At 37.6% G+C, this 22555-nt stretch overlaps 1 protein-coding gene across 1 annotated transcript in view; it reads left to right on the top strand.

Annotated features, from left to right (window-relative positions):
• LOC141714751 (uncharacterized) overlaps nucleotides 1–22555 on the top strand; it is a 166648-nt gene that overhangs the window by 28874 nt on the left and 115219 nt on the right. Inside the window, exons 4-7 of the mRNA XM_074518252.1 lie at nucleotides 6436–6872; nucleotides 6915–7191; nucleotides 7505–7581; nucleotides 8389–8639. Coding sequence (XP_074374353.1) covers nucleotides 6436–6872; nucleotides 6915–7191; nucleotides 7505–7581; nucleotides 8389–8639 — 1042 coding nt within the window. The remainder of the gene's footprint in view (nucleotides 1–6435; nucleotides 6873–6914; nucleotides 7192–7504; nucleotides 7582–8388; nucleotides 8640–22555) is intronic.

Below are 22555 nucleotides of genomic sequence, written 5' to 3'. Positions count from 1 at the left end.
ATTACATGGTCGTCCTTGCATGCAAATCCTTCCCTATTCAATTCAAAGGGCTAAAGAGACAATTCCAACCCCACTAACTCTTAATTTTCTAGCCAAATTCCTTCTTTGCCCTTGCATGCAAAATAAACCAAGTAAAAGTGGAGGGATAGTCTTGTCAATTCTCATTCCCACTCACATTTGCCAAATCAAAAACCATAAAGCAAGCAATTGATGTGATCATCCACTCCACTCACTATCACACTTTCTCCTCCCACCCTCCTCACTCTCTCACTCTCGGCCCTCCCCCTCCTTCTCTCGGTTTTTTAGCCGAAACCAACCCCCTCCCCATTTTCTTCATTCCTCCACCAAGTTTCCACCTTCTACACAAGTAAATGTTACTTACCATACCATGATCACATATATTCCAAAGAGTTTTGAGTAGAAAGTTTAAGTTTTAAAGTTGCATGTTAAGGTTTTAGTTGAAACTCAAAATACAATCTTGATTCTTATGGATTTAAGGTTGTTTTTGAGAGGACTACAATGAATGGATAAGTGCCAAGTCTTGAGAAGAAAACTCTTCATGATTTAATGGTCATTTCCATCCATTTTATTCGGCCATGACCATATGGGAGCCGAATAAATGGTCCTTGAAATCATTCTTGTTGTTTTGATCAATTTTTGCATGTATATGTGATAATGACTTGAATTTTGTAGTGAAAATTTGATAAAACTCCTTGCATGCTAAGTGATCATCTAGGTATACCTTATGCTAGGCTTGCATGTCAATTTTAAGATGGAATATATGTAGAAAATATGTTGTTTTGGTTTGAAAAACCTGAAGGCATGCATGCATGAGGATTTCTCTTAGAATGTTGTAAGATTTTGATCATTTGGAAAGATTTTGTTAGTGAGCCTTAATTTTAGTAGGTATAATGTGTTAATATTGATTTATGCTTCTTGTTGCATGGTAATAATTCGTGGTTATCTTTTATAAAAATATATATATCTTGTTGTTTCAAAAGCATGAAGATTTGTGATTTGTGAAGAGTAGTCTCTTTTGTTTTGCCATAATTGTACCTTAGGTAAGGATGATCTCACCAAGGTTATTTTGAGAAAAAGGCAGTTAGTTCAGTAGAATACCATGTATAAGTCTTGGTTTAAGTATTTAGTTGTTGTTAGTTGAGTTTGTCAAGTCAAAAACCTTGGAAAATGAGAGTTATAGTTTCTGCAGAAAAATCAGTATAGCACCCTGAGGTTTAGAGTGAGTTTTGACCATGTCATTGGTGTGCACTTTGAGGCCCAAGCTACCAGAAGTTAGTATTGGGAGTATATAATAGGTTTTAGGAGTTGGTTAGAGGTTTGCATGTCATTTGGTTAGGTGCACAAGTAGAATCACAAAATCTGTCCAGCAGGGGACAGTTTTGTTGCAACTTGGAAAGAGGGAGGTTTGACCATGTCATGGGTAGGCCCTCATTAGGCCCAATTGGGCCTTAGTTAGAGGATATGTCAGAGAAGTTTTTCCAACCATAGTTCATAGGATAAGAGCTAGAACCATGTGTCACAAGTTAATTCAAGTCAGGGCATTTTCTGCCCAGAAAAACAGGGGAACCTTGGACTTTTAGCTTAGGCCCAAGAAGGCCCAAGCCAGGCCCTTGAGCCACATCAAGTTTGTGAGATGCCCTTAGGTCAGGAGAGTCTTGTGTAAAAGTTTTGAAGAAAAACTTGTAGTTTAAGAATGTCTAATGTACTCAAGAAACCATAGTTGTCATTCTGAAATTTGCACCAGTGAGCACTATCACTTACCACATAGTTTTAGAACACTTAGAAGTGAGTATTAGGTCAACCACCATAGTTGTAAGATAGTATAAGGTCAGTAGAGAAAAAGGCACAAGTGAGGGTCAATAGGTTTTGGATAATTTAGGAAAGGCACATCGAGTTAGAAAGCCGAAATTAGAAGACCTTGTCTAGTTTAGCGACCAAGTGACTTAAGTCGCGAGTCGAGATCATCCAAGCCTAGTGTTGCATTATGATATATATGGTGTTATTTGGTGTTAATATATGATATGTGAATATGTGGCTATGTGTGTGCAATTATAATTTAAAAGTGAATATAAATTAAGTGCATATAGGCCTAAGTGCCATCCGTGTTTAATTTCGAGTTGTAAATAGGTTAGGTTGGTGAGAATATATTATAATGAGGATTATTATTTTTTATGTAGGATCTCGAGACGAGGGAAAACTTGCCATAAAAGTCGAGTGAAGCTCCAGTTGTTGCTCCTACCAGTCAGACCAGACCAGCCTATCTCAAGGTAAGTGATTCAACTTGACCTTCGTATTTACTGCAAATTCATATATATCGATGCAATTATCCTGAGTCATTTTGACATACTTAAATCAAGCGTATCTTTTGTTTATCTTTGAGTTATATAGAGATGCCATGAACCCTCGAGTACGTATTGCAAGTAGTTCAAAAGTCTTTCATGATTGTTTAATGCCATGATAAAAAGAAGAATTGATATATTACTTGATGGATCACCTTGATTAACATGTTGATGTTTCCTAAGTATTAATATCTCATCCTGATACTTGAACCCCTATAGAACCTTACTTTGAATTCTGATAGTCAAATACTTACCAGCTTGATTCCTCATTGATTGATACCCTCTTTCTTATCCTAAAGCTTGACAATTCTGATATGTCCCGAGTTAAAGATCATTCTTCACACCTTAACACCCTTAGTATTCTTGAAGCTTACCTTCTTGATGATCCAGCACTTGAACCTTGATGAGAAACCATTGCTTTGAGCCCAAATTAGCATTACCCTTCATATTATCCATTAGTCCCACTAAATCCTCTTGTCCAATCCTTGATATTTGAAAACCATTCAATTACTTGAATAAAGAATAGTTTTGTGAATCATGGCTCTGATATTCAGTACCTTGTTTCCCGTGTTTCGAGCTGATCTATAATCCCTTGATAAAAATGTTTACAGTCAAAAGAGATTTTGTCATAAACCGGCATCAGTTTTTAAATAATTAAAATGTGGGTTTTTAGTCCCAAAGGGGGATAAATGTTTTCTTGAATAGTGGATCTGGACTGAGACGCGAGTCATTTCCACACTTATATTAGGCTTAAAAGTTGCCTAGGGATTCCCAATAATGTTTTAGAACCCAGCGAGGTTCGGGATTACTTCACGGCTGATCACCGGCTGTAATCCGTAGCGTCATAAAATGATTTTGATTAAGACATGATTTTTAAAATTGTTTTGATGCAAGCAAAATGATGCCATCTCACATAGTTTTTATCTCTCGTTACCTTTGGTTATGTCTTTCCATTATCATTCTTAAAGGTATATCTCAATTTATGTTCTGTGTCGTACTGTTAGCACTTGTTGAGCATTTGGCTCACTTCTTGCTTTACCCTTATATTACAGCTAGCATCTATGGTTAGATTCAAGCAGACTGCCCGTAAGACCTGTGATGCTGATGCTTATATTCGAGCTCAGGTAGAATAAGTAATAATAGTTGTGTGAGGACTCGGTATTTGTAATCAGATGTAATAGTTGGTAGTGTTGGGCTGTTCCAAACCCTAAACTGCAAGATCTTGGATTTTAGTTGTGAATTCTTCATTAAAATGATGTAATAGCTATATTTATTTTGTTATTTAAGTTGGGGGTGTGACAGGTTTTGGTATCAGAGCTACGGTTTAGAGTCTCTGGACAGCCCAAATAGGTTATAGGATTTGTGTGTAGGTTATAGATATTACGCGAGAGAGTAGGTGAAGTAAATTATTATTAATACTTCTCTTATTGGTTGTCAGCAAAGGGCGCATTCCTCGTCATCCTCTGGGTCGGACGACACTATTGCTTTCTCCGTGTATGCTGAGTTGAGGCGCGAGTTCGACATGCTTCAGGGCAAGTACGACCGACTGATAGACCGACTGAAGAACGTGTATCCGGACAGCCGAAACTACGAAGGGAAGCCCAAGGAGCAGATGACTGCGAGACTTGAGACCTTGGTTCGGTACGTCAACACTAAGCTTGAGGAGATGCCAGCGCACCGGGACCGTACCAGCCAGTATGTCATTCAGATGGTGGCAGATGAGCTCCAAAGCATTGTGAAGACGCTTCGAGAGGAAAAGACTACCAAGCCCCGTTCAGATGGAGTGGAGCCTTAGTTCTTTCCATTTACCTTTCATGTTGTTGTACTATCAGACTCTATGGAATCCCCAGTTATTTCCGTTTTTTCTTTAAATAAGCCTGTTAATCCTAGAATCAGACTATATCCCAATCTTATGTACTGTGACCTTTAAAATTTCAATAATTATGTGCTATTGTTCCATTTGCTCTCAATTGTTATTTTATGTTTTTATCATCATATCTGCTTAATTTGGAAACTTGACCCCATATGTAAATGAGAATGCCATGCGATACCCTCGAATCATTTTATCATTCATATCTGTTTTGACACAACTCTTATTTCAGATCATGCCTCCCAAAAAGAAGAACCCAACAACCACCTTCACCACAGACCCAAATATTCTTCGACTACTAGAAACCTTGCAACAGCAAACCAATGCTATAGCTCAACAACAACTAACTCTTCAACAACGAATTGAAAACCAAGATAACCGTGAGCCACACCAACCACCTGAACCACCAGTACCACCTAGACAAATTGTCACTTTCAAGGCTTTTCAGAATGTGAATCCACCTGTATTTCATGATACCACTGATCCAGTGATAGCTAACACATGGATCAAGGAGATGGAAAGGGCTTTTGAGTTGGTGCAGTTAGGAGACGATCAGAAGACGCCGTATGCTACTTACTTCTTGAAGGGAGAAGTCATCAATTGGTGGGAATCAGTAAAGGCTATGGAAGTCACTCAGCAGGTTTCTTGGGAGAGATTTAAAAAGTTATTTCTGGACAAGTATTACCCTAAGTACATGCAGAATCAGATGGAGCTAAAATTTCTGGAGTTGAAGCAAGGGAATATGACTGTATTGGAGTATGAGAAGAAGTTCACTGAGTTTTCAAGGTTTGTGACAAAGTATACCAGCACTGAGGAGGAAAAAGCAAAGAAATTTCAGCAAGGATTGGAGCCTTGGATCAGAGATAGGGTGGCTATGTTTAAGCTTGAAACTTATGCGGGAGTAGTACAGAAAGCTGCTCTGATTGAAAATAATGGGATGCAGTCAAGGAAAGAGAGGGATAACAAGAAGAGGAAGGTTCTGTTTTATGGAGAAAAGTCTGAAGCTGGAAGTACGCAAGATCGGAATGTAAAGAGGATTGGCTTCCAGAAGGGCGGAAATTTTCAAAAGAAGGGAAATTTGGGAAAAAGGCAAGAATCAAAAGGGAACCACCAGGCAAGCCAAGGGCAAGTTGGAGAAAACAGGTTCCAGAGACCGGAATGCAAGCACTGTGGAAGAAGGCACCCCGGAGTATGCAATAAGCTGAGTATGACCTGTTATAGGTGCAATCAGAAGGGACATTTGGCAAATGAGTGCAAGATGCCGAAGCCAGGAGTTACGTGCTATAAATGTGGGAAGACTGGACACATGGCTAGGGAGTGTAAGGCAACAGGACCAGTCAAAGCTCTGATGAACGTGGCAAGTACCAGTGCAAGCGTGCCAGCTGAGGTATTGGCATTACCTCCACCACCCGCACCAACCCCGCAAGCAACAGCAAGGACATTTGATCTAAAGATGAAAGATGCTGTTCAGAATTCTGAGGTGATAGCAGGTACACTTTTACTCAATAATGTCAAGGCTAAAGTATTGATTGATTCGGGAGCAACAAGATCTTTCATATCAGAATCTTTTGTTGATAAGCTCCAATGTGATAAAATGGTTATGAGTGAAGTAGTAAATGTGGTAATTGCAAACCAAGAGAAGATTCCTGTGAAACAATTTTGTCCAAAGTGTGAGATCGATATTTCAGGATATAAGTTTTCAGCCGACTTGATACTCTTCAAGTTGGGAGAGTTTGATATAATTTTAGGAATGGATTGGTTAGGAGAGAATAGCGCTCAAATTAATTGTAAGACCAAGAGAGTGTATTTAAAGACGAAGAGTGGAGAGAAGGTAATATTTAAGGGGCAGAGGCAAGAGCAACTATTTCTTACAATCGTTCAGGCTAAGAAGTTGCTTAGAAAAGGTTGTGAGTCGTTCCTAGCATATGTAGTGGATTCAGAGAGAGGCAGCCTCAGCATGGAAGATATTCCTGTAGTTAGCGAGTTTCCCGATGTGTTTCCCGACGAGCTACCAGGCTTACCACCAGATCGACAAATTGAGTTCGAGATCAACCTTGCTCCAGGCATGGAACCAGTTTCAAAGGCCCCTATAGGATGGCACCAGCAGAAATGAAAGAGTTGGCGAGCCAGCTACAAGAATTATTGGATAAAGGAGTGATACGACCAAGTACGTCGCCATGGGGAGCACCTGTTCTGTTTGTAAAGAAGAAAGATGGGAGTGTGCGTCTATGCATAGATTACCGGGAGCTGAATAAGGTGACGATCAAGAACCGTTACCCGCTACCAAGGATAGATGACCTTTTTGATCAGTTGAAGGGAGCAAAATGCTTTTCGAAGATTGATTTGAGATCGGGATACCATCAATTAAAGATCAAAGAAGAAGATATTCCTAAGACCGCATTCAGGACCAGATATGGGCATTATGAATTCCTAGTAATGCCGTTTGGATTGACCAACGCTCCGGTCGCATTTATGGATCTGATGAATCGGGTATTTAAGAAGTATTTGGACAAATTTGTCGTGGTATTCATTGATGACATCCTTATTTATTCTAAGTCGGAAGAAGAACATAAGCAGCACCTCTGGATAGCATTGGAGATACTCCGACAAGAGAAGTTGTATGCCAAGTTTACCAAATGTGAGTTTTGGTTAAAGGAAGTTCAATTTTTAGGGCATGTTATTAGAAATGAGGGAGTTAAAGTGGATCCGGCAAAGATTGAGGCAGTTATGAATTGGGAGAGGCCAAAGACTCCTACGGAAGTGCGAAGTTTTCTAGGATTGGCTGGATACTATAGAAGATTCGTCAAGGATTTCTCGAAGATCGCCACGCCATTGACCAAGTTAACCAGAAAGAATCAAAAGTTTGAATGGAGTGCAGAATGTGAAGATAGCTTTCAAGAATTAAAGCAGAAGTTGGTAACAGCTCCGGTGTTGGTACTTCCAGATGATCAAGGGAATTTTGTAATATTCAGCGACGCTTCACATAAGGGTTTGGGTTGTGTGTTGATGCAACACAGTAAAGTGATCGCATATGCGTCAAGACAGTTGAAGCCGCATGAGTTAAAGTACCCGACGCATGACTTGGAACTAGCCGCTATAGTGTTCGCACTCAAGATCTGGAGACATTACCTCTATGGAGAGAAGTGTGAAATCTACACGGATCACAAGAGTTTAAAGTACATTTTTACTCAGAAAGAGCTCAATATGAGGCAGAGGAGATGGCTGGAATTGATCAAGGACTATGACTGCTTCGATAAATTACCATCCTGGAAAGGCGAACGTAGTGGCCGATGCTCTGAGTAGGAAGGAGAGATTGAATATGATGATAACATCAAAAGAGTTAACTGGAGAAATCGAAAAATTGGAATTGGAACTTTATGCTTATGGAAAAGTTGCGGAAGTTTGTCGTGCAATGACCTTTCAGCCAACACTAGTGGAAAAGATAAAGAAGTGTCAAGAGGAAGTAATGGAAAAAGAGAAGAAACAGTTATCTGGAGAGGAGATTAATACTCAAAGGGATGAGCAAGGGATACTAAGGTTTTCATCCAGAATATGGATTCCCCATGTACCTGAATTAAAGAATGAGATCCTCCATGAAGCCCACAATTCAAAATTTTCAATCCACCCGGGAAGCACCAAGATGTATCGAGACTTAAAGAAGAACTTTTGGTGGCCAAATATGAAGCGAGACGTGGCAGAATAGGTTGCAAAGTGCTATACTTGTCAGAAAGTAAAGGCAGAACATCAACGACCAAGCGGATTAATTCAGCCCCTGAAGATTCCAGAATGGAAATGGGAAAATATTGCTATGGACTTTATAGTAGGACTACCGCGAACGAAATCCGGACATGACGCAATATGGGTTATAGTTGATCGTCTTACGAAGTCGGCGCATTTCCTTCCAATAAACGAGAAGTCGTCATTAGACAAGTTGGTTCATTTGTATGTGCGCGAAATCGTACTAAGGCATGGAGTACCCGTATCAATAGTTTCAGACAGAGATCCCCGATTTAACTCAAGATTCTGGAAGCAATTTCAGGAGTGTCTTGGCACGAAGTTGAATATGAGCACGGCGTACCACCCACAGACGGATGGCCAGAGTGAAAGAACAATTCAAACAATTGAAGATATGTTGCGCAGTTGTGCAATCGATTTTGCAGGAAGTTGGGACGACCATTTGCCATTGATTGAATTCTCTTACAACAACAGCTATCATTCCAGTATCGGCATGCCACCATACGAAGCTTTGTACGGGCGAAAATGTAGATCACCAACAAGTTGGAATGAAGTAGGAGAAGGAAGAATTCTCGGCTCGGATTTGGTACAACAGTTGCATGACTCGGTCAAGTTAATTCAGAAAAGATTGCTTGCTGCTCAAGATAGACAGAGGAAGTATGCGGATCCAGCACGTAAGGACGTTCAATTCCAAATTGGCGAAGCTGTGTTGCTGAAGGTGTCACCTAGGAAAGGGTTGATAAGATTTGGCAAGAAAGGGAAGTTAGCACCTAGATACATAGGTCCTTTTGAGATTTTGAGTCAAGTGGGAAAGGTGGCCTACGAGTTGGACTTACCACCTCAGTATCGGCATGTGCATAATGTGTTCCATGTGTCGTTGCTTAAGAAGTACAATCCTGACGCTAGCCATGTGATAGAATATGAACCTGTAGAAATTCAGGCAGACCTGACATTTGTGGAGCAACCGGTTAAAATACTCGACTGACAAGTAAAGAGTCTTAGAAATAAATCCGTAAAGTTAGTAAAAGTACTTTGGAGGAACCCTAAGGTCGAAGAGTCGACTTGGGAGTTAGAGTCTGATATGCGTTCCCGGCATCCTCATCTTTTCTCTTAGATTCTGGGGACAGAATCCCTTAAGGGGGAGAGGATGTTACGACCGACATTTTATGTAATATTATTTGTGGATTTGGTATAATATTTAAGTCAAATGAAAATATATTCAATGATTGTACGCTAGAGTGAGTGAAAATTTCTGCGTTATAAATTTGCTTTGTGTAGTATATGATTTTTCAAATCAAGAGTTTATTTAATTTCTTTATTTTTGATTTATAAGGAATATTCTAAGCTTTGGAAAAATTTTCTTTTAAAAGGAATTTTGTTCACAAATTTTGAAAATGATTTTATAAAGTCTCTAAAAATCCAAGTTATTTTATGATATAAATTTTATAATTTTTGAACTTGTATTTTATTTTATAAAAATAAATCTTTATAAATGTTAGTTGTCATAATTATTAAATTACATGGTTGTCCTTGCATGCAAATCCTTCCCTATTCAATTCAAAGGGCTAAAGAGACAATTCCAACCCCACTAACTCTTAATTTTCTAGCCAAATTCCTTCTTTGCCCTTGCATGCAAAATAAACCAAGTAAAAGTGGAGGGATAGTCTTGTCAATTCTCATTCCCACTCACATTTGCCAAATCAAAAACCATAAAGCAAGCAATTGATGTGATCATCCACTCCACTCACCATCACACTTTCTCCTCCCACCCTCCTCACTCTCTCACTCTCGGCCCTCCCCCTCCTTCTCTCGGTTTTTTAGCCGAAACCTACCCCCTCCCCATTTTCTTCATTCCTCCACCAAGTTTCCACCTTCTACACAAGTAAATGTTACTTACCATACCATGATCACATATATTCCAAAGAGTTTTGAGTAGAAAGTTTAAGTTTTAAAGTTGCATGTTAAGGTTTTAGTTAAAACTCAAAATACAATCTTAATTCTTATGGATTTAAGGTTGTTTTTGAGAGGACTACAATGAATGGATAAGTGCCAAGTCTTGAGAAGAAAACTCTTCATGATTTAATGGCCATTTCCATCCATTTTATTCGGCCATGACCATATGGGAGCCGAATAAATGGTCCTTGAAATCATTCTTGTTGTTTTGATCAATTTTTGCATGTATATGTGATAATGACTTGAATTTTGTAGTGAAAATTTGATAAAACTCCTTGCATGCTAAGTGATCATCTAGGTATACCTTATGCTAGGCTTGCATGTCAATTTTAAGATGGAATATATGTAGAAAATATGTTGTTTTGGTTTGAAAAACCCGAAGGCATGCATGCATGAGGATTTCTCTTAGAATGTTGTAAGATTTTGATCATTTGGAAAGATTTTGTTAGTGAGCCTTAATTTCAGTAGGTATAATGTGTTAATATTGATTTATGCTTCTTGTTGCATGGTAATAATTCGTGGTTATCTTTTATAAAAATATATATATCTTGTTGTTTCAAAAGCATGAAGATTTGTGATTTGTGAAGAGTAGTCTCTTTTGTTTTGCCATAATTGTACCTTAGGTAAGGATGATCTCACCAAGGTTATTTTGAGAAAAAGGGAGTTAGTTCAGTAGAATACCATATATAAGTCTTGGTTTAAGTATTTAGTTGTTGTTAGTTGAGTTTGTCAAGTCAAAAACCTTGGAAAATGAGAGTTATAGTTTCTGCAGAAAAATCAGTATAACACCCTGAGGTTTAGAGTGAGTTTTGACCATGTCATTGGTGTGCACTTTGAGGCCCAAGCTACCAGAAGTTAGTATTGGGAGTATATAATAGGTTTTAGGAGTTGGTTAGAGGTTTGCATGTCATTTGGTTAGGTGCACAAGTAGAATCACAAAATCTGTCCAGCAGGGGACAGTTTTGTTGCAACTTGGAAAGAGGGAGATTTGACCATGTCATGGGTAGGCCCTCATTAGGCCCAATTGGGACTTAGTTAGAGGGTATGTCAGAGAAGTTTTTCCAACCATAGTTCATAGGATATGAGCTAGAACCATGTGTCACAAGTTAATTCAAGTCAGGGCATTTTCTGCCCAGAAAAACAGGGGAACCTTGGACTTTTAGCTTAGGCCCAAGAAGGCCCAAGACAGGCCCTTGAGCCACATCAAGTTTGTGAGATGCCCTTAGGTCAGAAGAGTCTTGTGTAAAAGTTTTGAAGAAAAACTTGTAGTTTAAGAATGTCTAATGTACTCAAGAAACCATAGTTGTCATTCTGAAATTTGCACCAGTGAGCACTATCACTTACCACATAGTTTTAGAACACTTAGAAGTGAGTATTAGGTCAACCACCATAGTTGTAAGATAGTATAAGGTCAGTAGAGAAAAAGGCACAAGTGAGGGTCAATAGGTTTTGGATAATTTAGGAAAGGCACATCGAGTTAGAAAGCCGAAATTAGAAGACCTTGTCTAGTTTAACGACCAAGTGACTTAAGTCGCGAGTCGAGATCATCCAAGCCTAGTGTTGCATTATGATATATATGGTGTTATTTGGTGTTAATATATGATATGTGAATATGTGGCTATGAGTGTGCAATTATAATTTAAAAGTGAATATAAATTAAGTGCATATAGGCCTAAGTGCCATCCGTGTTTAATTTCGAGTTGTAAATAGGTTAGGTTGGTGAGAATATATTATAATGAGGATTATTATTATTTATGTAGGATCTCGAGACGAGGGAAAACTTGCCATAAAAGTCGAGTGAAGCTCTAGTTGTTGCTCCTACCAGTCAGACCAGACCAGCCTATCTCAAGGCAAGTGATTCAACTTGACCTTCGTACTTACTGCAAATTCATATATATCGATGCAATTATCCTGAGTCATTTTGACATACTTAAATCAAGCGTATCTTTTGTTTATCTTTGAGTTACATAGAGATGCCATGAACCCTCGAGTACGTATTGCAAGTAGTTCAAAAGTCTTTCATGATTGTTTAATGCCATGATAAAAAGAAGAATTGATATATTACTTGATGGATCACCTTGATTAACATGTTGATGTTTCCTAAGTATTAATATCTCATCCTGATACTTGAACCCCTATAAAACCTTACTTTGAATTCTGATAGTCAGATACTTACCAGCTTGATTCCTCATTGATTGATACCCTCTTTCTTATCCTAAAGCTTGACAATTCTGATATGTCCCGAGTTAAAGATCATTCTTCACACCTTAACACCCTTAGTATTCTTGAAGCTTACCTTCTTGATGATCCAGCACTTGAACCTTGATGAGAAACCATTGCTTTGAGCCCAAATTAGCATTACCCTTCATATTATCCATTAGTCTCACTAAATCCTCTTGTCCAATCCTTGATATTTGAAAACCATTCAATTACTTGAATAAAGAATAGTTTTGTGAATCATGGCTCTGATATTCAGTACCTTGTTTCCTGTGTTTCGAGCTGATCTATAATCCCTTGATAAAAATGTTTACAGTCAAAAGAGATTTTGTCATAAACCGGCATCAGTTTTTAAATAATTAAAATGTGGGTTTTTAGTCCCAAAGGGGGATAAATGTTTTCTTGAATAGTGGATCTGGACTGAGACGCGAGTCCTTTCCACACTTATATTAGGCTTAAAAGTTGCCTAGGGATTCCCAATAATGTTTTAGAACCCAGCGAGGTTCGGGATTACTTCGCGGCTGATCACCGGCTGTAATCCGTAGCGTCATAAAATGATTTTGATTAAGACATGATTTTTAAAATTGTTTTGATGCAAGCAAAATGATGCCATCTCACATAGTTTTTATCTCTCGTTACCTTTGGTTATGTCTTTCCATTATCATTCTTAAAGGTATATCTCAATTTATGTTCTGTGTCGTACTGTTAGCACTTGTTGAGCATTTGGCTCACTTCTTGCTTTACCCTTATATTACAGCTAGCAGCTATGGTTAGATTCAAGCAGACTGCCCGTAAGACCTGTGATGCTGATGCTTATGTTCGAGCTCAGGTAGAATAAGTAATAATAGTTGTGTGAGGACTCGGTATTTGTAATCAGATGTAATAGTTGGTAGTGTTGGGCTGTTCCAAACCCTAAACTGCAAGATCTTGGATTTTAGTTGTGAATTCTTCATTAAAATGATGTAATAGCTATATTTATTTTGTTATTTAAGTTGGGGGTGTGACACACATGCATAAGCATATCTTCAGGGAAGAAAAGATCATCCTCAGGATCTATAATAGCATTAGAAACATTAGCTTCTTCACCATCATTAGATTCTTCAATAACAATCGGAATTTGCACTAATAACTGAACTTCAACATCAGCTTCAACATTTAGAAATCTGTGCAGTATGTAATCCAGTTTCTTCATAAGATTCCACACCTTCAGCAGTTAACTCCGCATCTTCAAGTATCGTAGATAAATTACTTGGAGCTTCGAAATTAACTTCCAGAACCTTAGTTCTTGTAACATGATGTGGTGATTCTGAAATGAATGAAACTTTATGAATGGACTGTTGTGCTACTACATCTTCAGCAACAACAGGGATTTCCTCATATGATGGTAAAGTAGAATAAATGGACTGTTTTTCAACAAAAATAAGGATTGTACTATGTGGTGGAATAGAAGAATGTATGGACTGCAAGAAAGTATCAGTACTTAGACTTGCAGGGAGATTAATAGCCCCTGGTGTATCAGAGTGTTCTTGATGTTCAACAGAATGCTGTTCAACATCTGTTTCTTTAAGACTCTGAGCACCTGCAAACATATAGCAAATAAACCTTAATCACTCTATTCTTTTAAAGTAGTCTCACTACTCCTCACACCACACATCTCATGACTTTTAATAGTCAGAGCTTCCTCACAAGGATTACCAAATCCTATCTCTCATCTACCTCTCCTTTTGCCAGGAAGGATCCTCTCTCTCTTAAATTCTGTTTTTCTCTCAATTTTTTCATATATCTCACAGAAAAAGGCTCAGAAAGATTGTCCTATAGAAATAAAAGGTGGCTAAAGAAGGGTGATTTGTGATTTGTAACAATGCCCTCACTGTCAGTTTTGTTTCTGAACACCCACTTTGTGCCAACTACAGATTTGTTCTTTGGCCTTGGAACAAGAGTCCATACTTTGTTCCTTTCAAATTCATTGAGCTCTTCTTGCATTGCTGTGACCCAATCAGCATCTTGCAGAGATTCTTCAACCTTCTTAGGTTCAGTTTGAGATAGAAAAGTATGGTAGAGAAATTCATTCTGAGTAGCTTTTCTTGTTCTTACACCACTGTCAGGGTTTCCAATGATTAAGTCAGGTGTGCGTGACTTAGTCCATTTTCTTGTAGATGGAAGTTGATTCCTTGAAGATGAACCTCCCTCTTGATCCATGAATTCTCTGTTATTTCTTTGATTAGTACCACTGTTGTTTCCTGATGCTCCCCCTGGATTAGTGTTCCCATTGTTATCAGTATTTGACTCATCAGAATTTAAGGATGATGAGTCCGATGATCATTCTATTGATGTTTCTTGAGATGAATCACTTGTTGTAGTCTCTGGATTTGAGTTATGTTGCTCCCCCTCAATATATGCTTCAGTATAAGAAGAATCTCCAGTGTCCTGTGGAATCTCAGAGCTTTGAGTGATATCAGGACTTACTGTATCCGAGTTAGGATTTAAAAGTTTAGCATAAGGTACTTCATTTTCAAATCTCAATTTGTCATGTTCATCTGTATCTTCTAGACCTGTTATCTTCTTGTCATCAAAAGATACATGCATAGATTCCACGATTGTTCTTGTTCACATATTGTAAACTCCAAAGGCTTTTGTAGTCAACAGATAACCCACAATATTCCTTCATCAACTTTCAGATCAAATTGGTTAGCTGCTGCGGATGAGTTTTGAGAACAAATTACTTACAACCAAAAATATGAAAGAACATCAAATTTGGCTTCTTTCCTTTCACCATCTCAAATGGTGTTTTCCATGCTTGTTGATCAATGTTGTATTTTGTATAAAGCAAGCAGTTTGCATAACCTCAACCCAGAAGTAGGTAAACAATTTTACTTCCTCTAGCATTGTTCTTGCAGCTTTTATCAGATTTCTATTCTTTCTTTTAACAACTCCATTTTGTTGTGGAGTTCCAGGAGTAAAAAGCTCTTGTTTTATCCCCTTGAGTTTGCAGAACTCTTTTATAAAGCTATTCTTGAATTCAGTTCCATTATCACTTATGATGATCTTCACTTTGTATGTTGATCCTTTTTCCATCTCCCTCATATGATCAAGAAGAATGGATGGAGATTCATCATTGGTGTGCAGAAAATACACCCATATATATCTTGTATATTCATCAACAATTACGAGTGCATACCTCCTCTTGGCAATTGACAGAACATTCATTGGACCAAAGAGATCAACATGAAGTAGATGATATGGTTCAAGAATTGAGGATTCAGTTTTACTCTTGAAAGAAGTTTTTCTTTGCTTGGCTTTATGGCATGAGTCACATAAGCCATCAGGAGTAAAAACTGCATTGGGCAATCCTCTAACAAGATCTTTCCTCACAAGTTCATTGATATTGTTGAAGTTGAGGTGAGAAAGTCTTTTATTCCAGTTTCAACTATCTTCCACAGATGCTCTACTCAGTAGACAAAATTTTGAAATATCCATACTTGTGGAGACCCTGGCTTCATATAAACTACCATATCTCACACCACTCAATGTGATCTTGCCATCAGATTTACTGACAGTTTCACAATGCTCCTCATAGAAGTTGACATGGTAACCTCTATCACAGATTTGACTAATACTAATCCGATTATGCTTGAGTCCTGCAACTAGAGCTACATTTTCAATGATGACATTTCCAACTTTGATTTTACCATATCCCAAGATTTTCATAAGTTGCCATCTCCATAAGAAACGCTTGGGCCAACCTTCTCCTCAAATTCTAATAGCAGGGATTTATAACTAGTCATATGTCCTGAGCATCCACTGTCCAAAACTAGAGCATTCCTCCAGTCACTCTGCAATCAGTAATTTGAATCAGTTAGTATTTTTAAGGACCCAGACTTACTTAGTTCCTTTGGACTTTTTAAGTTTGTTAACATATGCAACATAAGACTTTTTATCAAAGTTTATATTAACATCCTTACTATCAGTATGAAACAGATTTTGCTTTAATTAAAGAGGGTTTCGGTTTTTAATAATCATAATACAATGTTAGATATATTTGAGATGTCATGTCTAATATGTTTCATGTTTAGTTTTCAGATCTTAATAAACAGGAAATATCAGGACTTACTGGAATCAGTACTTACTGGAAGTCAGAACTTCATATCAGGACTTAAGGTCATATCAGAACTTAAGTACGGGAGGACTTACAGTTAAGGAAGGAAGATGATTTAAAGTAGAAGATCGAGACTAAAATAAAAGAAGATATGTATGGAAAGAATTAGAAGACTGGAAGACTTGTATAAGATATATGATTGATATATTTTAGGTGACATAATTATATTCCATATCAATTAGAAGTTATCTTGTAACTATATAGTATATAAACACAGACATAGGTTTACACTATATGTGTTATCATTATCGAGATATATTTTTCATTGTAACCTAGCAGCTCTTAGTGATATTTGTTCATCACTGAGAGAGAACAGTTCCATTTTAACAGAATTTATTATATTGAATATATCTGTTTATTGTTACTTGTGTTCAAGATCGATTTGATTGTAATAACACTGTATTCAACCCCCTTCTATAGTGTTGTGTGACTTAACAATTGGTATCAGAGCAAATCTGTTAACACACATACAGTAAAGATCCAAACAATCATGTCTGAAGAAGCAGAAACTGAAAGGCATATGTCATAGCCTACTCGTTTATTCGAGTATTTAACTCAACTCAAATAAGAATGTAATAAGTAAATAGTGGATCTATCATCAGAGAGATCTCACAAAGTAACATCTGTCAAAGAATAAAGAAACATTGTTCATCTGCAGACTTGAAGATTCACTGGAAGAAGTTCAAGAATTTGATCATGCCTCAGTGATATAAATCAAGATCGTGGATTTAATCAAGTGACAGAGATCTCATCAGGGTATCATTTATTACAAGGATTCAATCAGAATATCAAAGTCAAGACATGAAGAAACGTCACCGAAGTTAGTCACTCATGAACCAGACAGTACATCGAGTGTCAGCATTGAAGTGGCGGAATTGATTCATAAGTCTCAGTGACTTTCAGAAGATTGTCAGAAGAATGGATACTGCTCAGGGTTAGTATTAATTCTCTATTAATTAATTAAGTCATATAATTTAATTAAGAAAATAAATTATATCTGCAAAGATTAATTTATTGATTAATTGAATTAAATTGATTAATTAATTTAGAATTAATATTAAGGATTTACAAGATTTTAATTGGTTTAAAATCTGCTTAAATTCAGCAAGACAATTCATTTGAACTAGTATGACAATCGGTATGACAATTGATAGTCATACCGAAAGTCATGCCAATACATTTAATTGTCTTATTAGAATTTCTGTTTAGATTAAAATCTGTTATTAATTCAGCAAGACAATTTATTTGAACTAATATGACAATCGGTATGACAATCAATAGTCATACCGAAAGTCTTGCTAGCTCATTTTAATTGTCTTGCTAGTTGTAAATTTTGTCATACCGAAAGTCTTGCTGGCCAAAGAAGATTGTCATGCCAGTACATGTTTACATTCGGCTGTTTGATAAAAAGGAGCAGAAGTCTATTATTTACAAATCAATCAAACAGAACACAAACTCAAGAACAAAAAGAAAAAGGAGCAGAAAAATATTTCATCTCATCTGCAACTTCAAGATCAATTTCTAGATTGTAAAGTTAAATCCAATCAACTAGAAATACTTATCTTGTTCTTGTGTATCAATCTAGCGGATTAAAATCCCTAGAACTTAATCTCAAATCGCATTTAGCATTTGATCTTTTAATTACAAAAATAGAAAAAGTTCATGTCGAATTTATTCTAGATTTGTAATAATTGATTTGAGATTAATCCCTTGTAACCGATACCGTACTTGTAACACCTTTCAAGTTTAATAAAAGTTTTATTTAACTTGAATTTTGTTTCACAATTTTATTCCGCATTTTATTCGATTAAACGGTATTGTTTGCATTCAACCCCCCTTCTACAAACAAATTGGGACCTAACAATTGGTATCAGAGCCTTCTGATTAACGTACAAATCTAGATCCTAGACTTTTGTGTTTCTTTCACTTCTTGAATTTTTTATTCACTCAAAAAAATTCATAATGACTACACAAAAAGTTGGAACCGTTAAAATTCCACTTTTCGATAAAGAAAATTATGTTATGTGGAAGAAGAAGATGCTACTGTTTTTACAGGTTGCTAATCCCAAATATTTGCAAGTGTTGAAGAAGGGTCCAAAAATTCCTATGGTTATGGAACCAGAGGTAATAGAAAATGATGTGGTGATCACCAAAGCGAGAACTTATGTGAAGGATCCTGAGGACTTCTCTCCTGCTAAAATAGAAGAAGCTTCCCTGGATGCTAGCCTTCAATTAATCTTAGTAGATTCCCTTAATCCCCTGATGAATAGACATGTGATGAATTGTAAAGATTCCAAACATATCTGGGAAACTATTGAGATTATTAATGAAGGCACAGAGGAAGTTAGGGAGAACAAACTAGAAATCCTAACCTCTGAGTATGAATACTTTAAATCCAATCCAGGAGAAGGAATCACTGAAGTGTTTGAGAGGTACAATGCATTGATCAACAACCTGAACATTAATGGTAAATACTATTCCATCAGGGAGGTCAACAAAAAGTTCCTTTTAACACTGCCAACTCATCTCGAACATAGAATCACTGCCATAAGAGAAGCAAGAGATCTGAGTGAGATTTCTTTGGAAAGGCTCTATGGTGTGTTAAAGACTTATGAGTTGGAGCAGATTCAGCAGAAGGAAGTTTACGGGAAAGGAAGAGTGGTTAGCACGTCTACTGCTCTAGTAGCTGATGAACAACAACAACAACCACAATATCAACAACAATCTCAACAGTCAGAAAGAATGGTACAGTCTTCCAAGGTTGAAGATAATGTGATAGTAGCAGAATTTGATTCTCCTACTACAAATCAATCAGGAGATGATTATTATTCCTTGGAAGAACTGGAGCAATTGGAGGATGAGTCAATGGCCCTGATTGTCAAGAGATTCTCAAATGTCAGATTCAAAAGGAATCCCAAGTTCAAGTACAAGTCCAACTACAACAGATTCCAGAAAGGTGGATCTTCATCCTCTAACACCAGCAGTGGTGGGTATAAAACAGGGATGGTTGATCGAAGCACCATTCGATGCTTCAACTGTAATGAGTTGGGACACTTTGCCACAGAATACAGGAAGCCAAAACAAGCTAGGAAGAACTCTTACGATTCTAATCAGAAGAGTAAATCTGAAAGGGCGTACCTGGCAAAGGGAAGAAGCTGGGATGATACTGACAGTGAAGATGAAGAAGTTGGGAATCTTGCTCTCATGGCTAGTAATGCAAGCACCTCATCGTCAAGAAAAGAGGTAAAATTTACTGATGCTGAATTAGTTTATCATCTAGGAGGTTCCTTAGATTGTGCTCGTCGTGATAATGAATTGTTAAATCAACAAATCAAAGACCTTGAGAAAGAGGTCAATGAATTAAGACTTGTGCACATTAATCAAGATAAACTAAAAGATCAAGTATCTTTTCTAGAGAATAGAGTTGACTGTTATAGACAACTCGAAACTATTCTCAAAGACAAGATCACCGGTCTTGAGGCTAAGGTTAAAGCTTACTTTAATTCTTGTTCGAAGTCCAAAGAGTTTTACAATAAGCAAGCTGTTAATCAAACACATGGAATAGGTTATGATTACAATGCTGCTATTGGAAAATTAGGCATAAACTCCCCTCCTCATGTATGTGCTAAAGGCAGGGAAGTACCATATGTGCTTAAGGGTGTTGATGAACCCCTCTATAAAGAATCAATTGCTGAACCATTTGATGAGACCTCTTTTATTATTCAAGAAGAAATCCGTGCTGAAGATAATGCTAATGGGAAAGCTGTCTCCAAGTCAAGTGTGTCAAAAGTTCCAGTCAAGGTTGTGAAAGCAACTGAGACTAACTCAGACACACATGAGTTGGATAACACAAATGCCATGTCTACCATGCATAAGTTGCCTATTGTTAATCCTTCTCATAAAGCATGTGGTGTTCCTGATTGTATGTCTTGTGCTTTTAATCTGTTGTTTGCTTATTTTAATGGTAAGCATGTTTCTAATGATAAGACTACTCCTCGTCAGCATGTGAATAATAGAAAGCATGATAGGTCTAAGACTGCTAGTCCTCCTAAAGCTAGAAAGGAGACATTTGTGCCTAAGCCTAAACAGAAATTTGTCAAGGCTGTTCACAAGGTCAAATGTTCAGTCATTGAGAACGTTGAGAATATTGAAATTAAGAATGTTGTTTTGCCTGATAAAGGCCAATTTTACAAGTATGCCGGACCCAGCCAAGCTTGGGTTCCGAAGAAGGTCTAATCCATTTATATTGCAAGGCATTAAACAGGTACAACCGGTAGTGTGGATTCTTGACAGCGGATCGTCAAGACATATGACCGGAGATAGAGCCCTGCTATCAAATGTGGTTGAGAAAGCTGGCCCAGTGGTTACCTTTGGAGATAACAGCAAAGGTTTAACGGAGGGATATGGCTGTTTGCTAGCTGGAAATGTTATCATTGAAAATGTATATGTTGTGCAAGGACTTGAACACAATCTGCTTAGCATTAGTCAGTTCTGTGACAACGGCTACAATGTTTTATTCGACAAGCTGAAGTGTCAGATTCTGCACAAGAAAAGTGAAAAACCCTCCTTAATGGGAATCCGGAAAGGAAATCTGTTCGTAGCTGACATGAACTCTGGAAGCAATCTTGAAGTCAATTGTTTCTATGCAAAAGCATCGTCAGATGAGAGTTGGCTATGGCACAAGAGACTTTCTCATCTCAATTTCAAAACAATGAATTCTCTTGTCAAAAGAGAATTGGTAAGAGGTCTGCCTCAGCTGGAATTCTCTCCAGAAGGACTATGTGAGGCTTGCCAGAAAGGAAAGTCAAAGAAAGCAAGTCACAAAGGCACTGACACATCTTCCATAACTGGTGTTCTGCAATTATTGCACATGGATTTATTTGGTCCAGTTAATATCCTTTCTATGTCAAAGAAGTGTTACTGTCTTGTGATAGTTGATGACTATTCCAAGTATACGTGGGTTTTATTTCTTCACTCTAAGGATGAAACACCACAAGTTGTGATTGATCATATCAAGATGATTGAGTTAGATTCTAACGTCCCTGTTAGAGCAATAAGGTCAGATAATGGGACAGAATTCAAGAATGCACTTCTCAATGGATTCTGTACAGACAAAGGGATTACCAGACAATTTTCAGCTCCTAGAACCCCTCAGCAAAATGGAGTGGTAAAAAGGAAGAATCGTACATTGATTGAAGCTGCAAGAACGATGTTAAGTGAATCAGGTCTTCCAATGTACTTTTGGGCTGAAGCTGTCAATACTGCATGTTATACTCAGAATCGAACTCTAATCAACAAAGACTTCATTAAAACTCCTTATGAGATTTTGAATGAACAGAAATCTTCTATCAAATACTTTCATGTATTTGGTGCTAGATGTTTCGTGCTCAAGGATGGAGATGATCGTCGTGGTAAGTTCGAGGCAAAGGCATATGAGGGTATTTTTGTTGGATATGGAAGAAGATCATATAGAGTATATATCATTGATCAACACAAAGTAACTGAAAGTGTCAATGTTACATTTGATGACACTAAACTCCCTAATATCCAAACTGAAGATCCTTCTGAGAAACTAAAGTTTGATGATACGTCAGATTCAGAATCAGAACATGGTCAAGAACCTGAGGTTGTTGCTGGTGAAGAACCTGTTAATCCTGATGATACTCAAGGTAATAGTGATGGAAACTTTGGCAACAATGGAAATACCACTGCTACTGACGGAGAATCTTCAAGTCAACATGGCAACAACTCAGGGGGAGATGCTGAAGGATCATCTAGTAGGACACAACATCACAATGAATTTCAAGGCGAATCATCAAGATCAAATCTTCCAAGACAGACTGTCTGGAATAAAGCTCACCCTTTTGAGTTGATTATTGGTGATCCAGATGTTGGAGTCAGAACTAGACGTGCTACTCAAAATGAGTGTCTGTTCTCAGGATTTCTTTCTGAGATGGAACCTAAGAAAATTGAAGAAGCACTGACTGATCCAGATTGGGTGATTGCTATGCAAGATGAACTCAATCAGTTTGAAAGTTAACAAGTCTGGAAACTGGTACCTAGGCCTGTACACAAGAAAGCTGTTGGTACTAGGTGGGTATTCAGGAATAAACTAGATAAAGATGGTGTGGTTACAAGAAACAAGGCAAGACTGGTAGCTAAAGGGTATTCTCAAGCTGAAGGCATTGATTATGATGAAACCTATGCTCCAGTGGCTAGACTTGAGGCCATCAGGATATTTCTGGCATTCGCAGCATTTTCAAA

This window comes from Apium graveolens, chromosome 3 (genome assembly GCF_009905375.1).
Source record: "Apium graveolens cultivar Ventura chromosome 3, ASM990537v1, whole genome shotgun sequence".
NCBI lineage: Eukaryota > Viridiplantae > Streptophyta > Magnoliopsida > Apiales > Apiaceae > Apium > Apium graveolens.
Note: the sequence above shows the minus strand (reverse complement) of the source record. Positions and strands in the feature narration are given on the sequence as shown.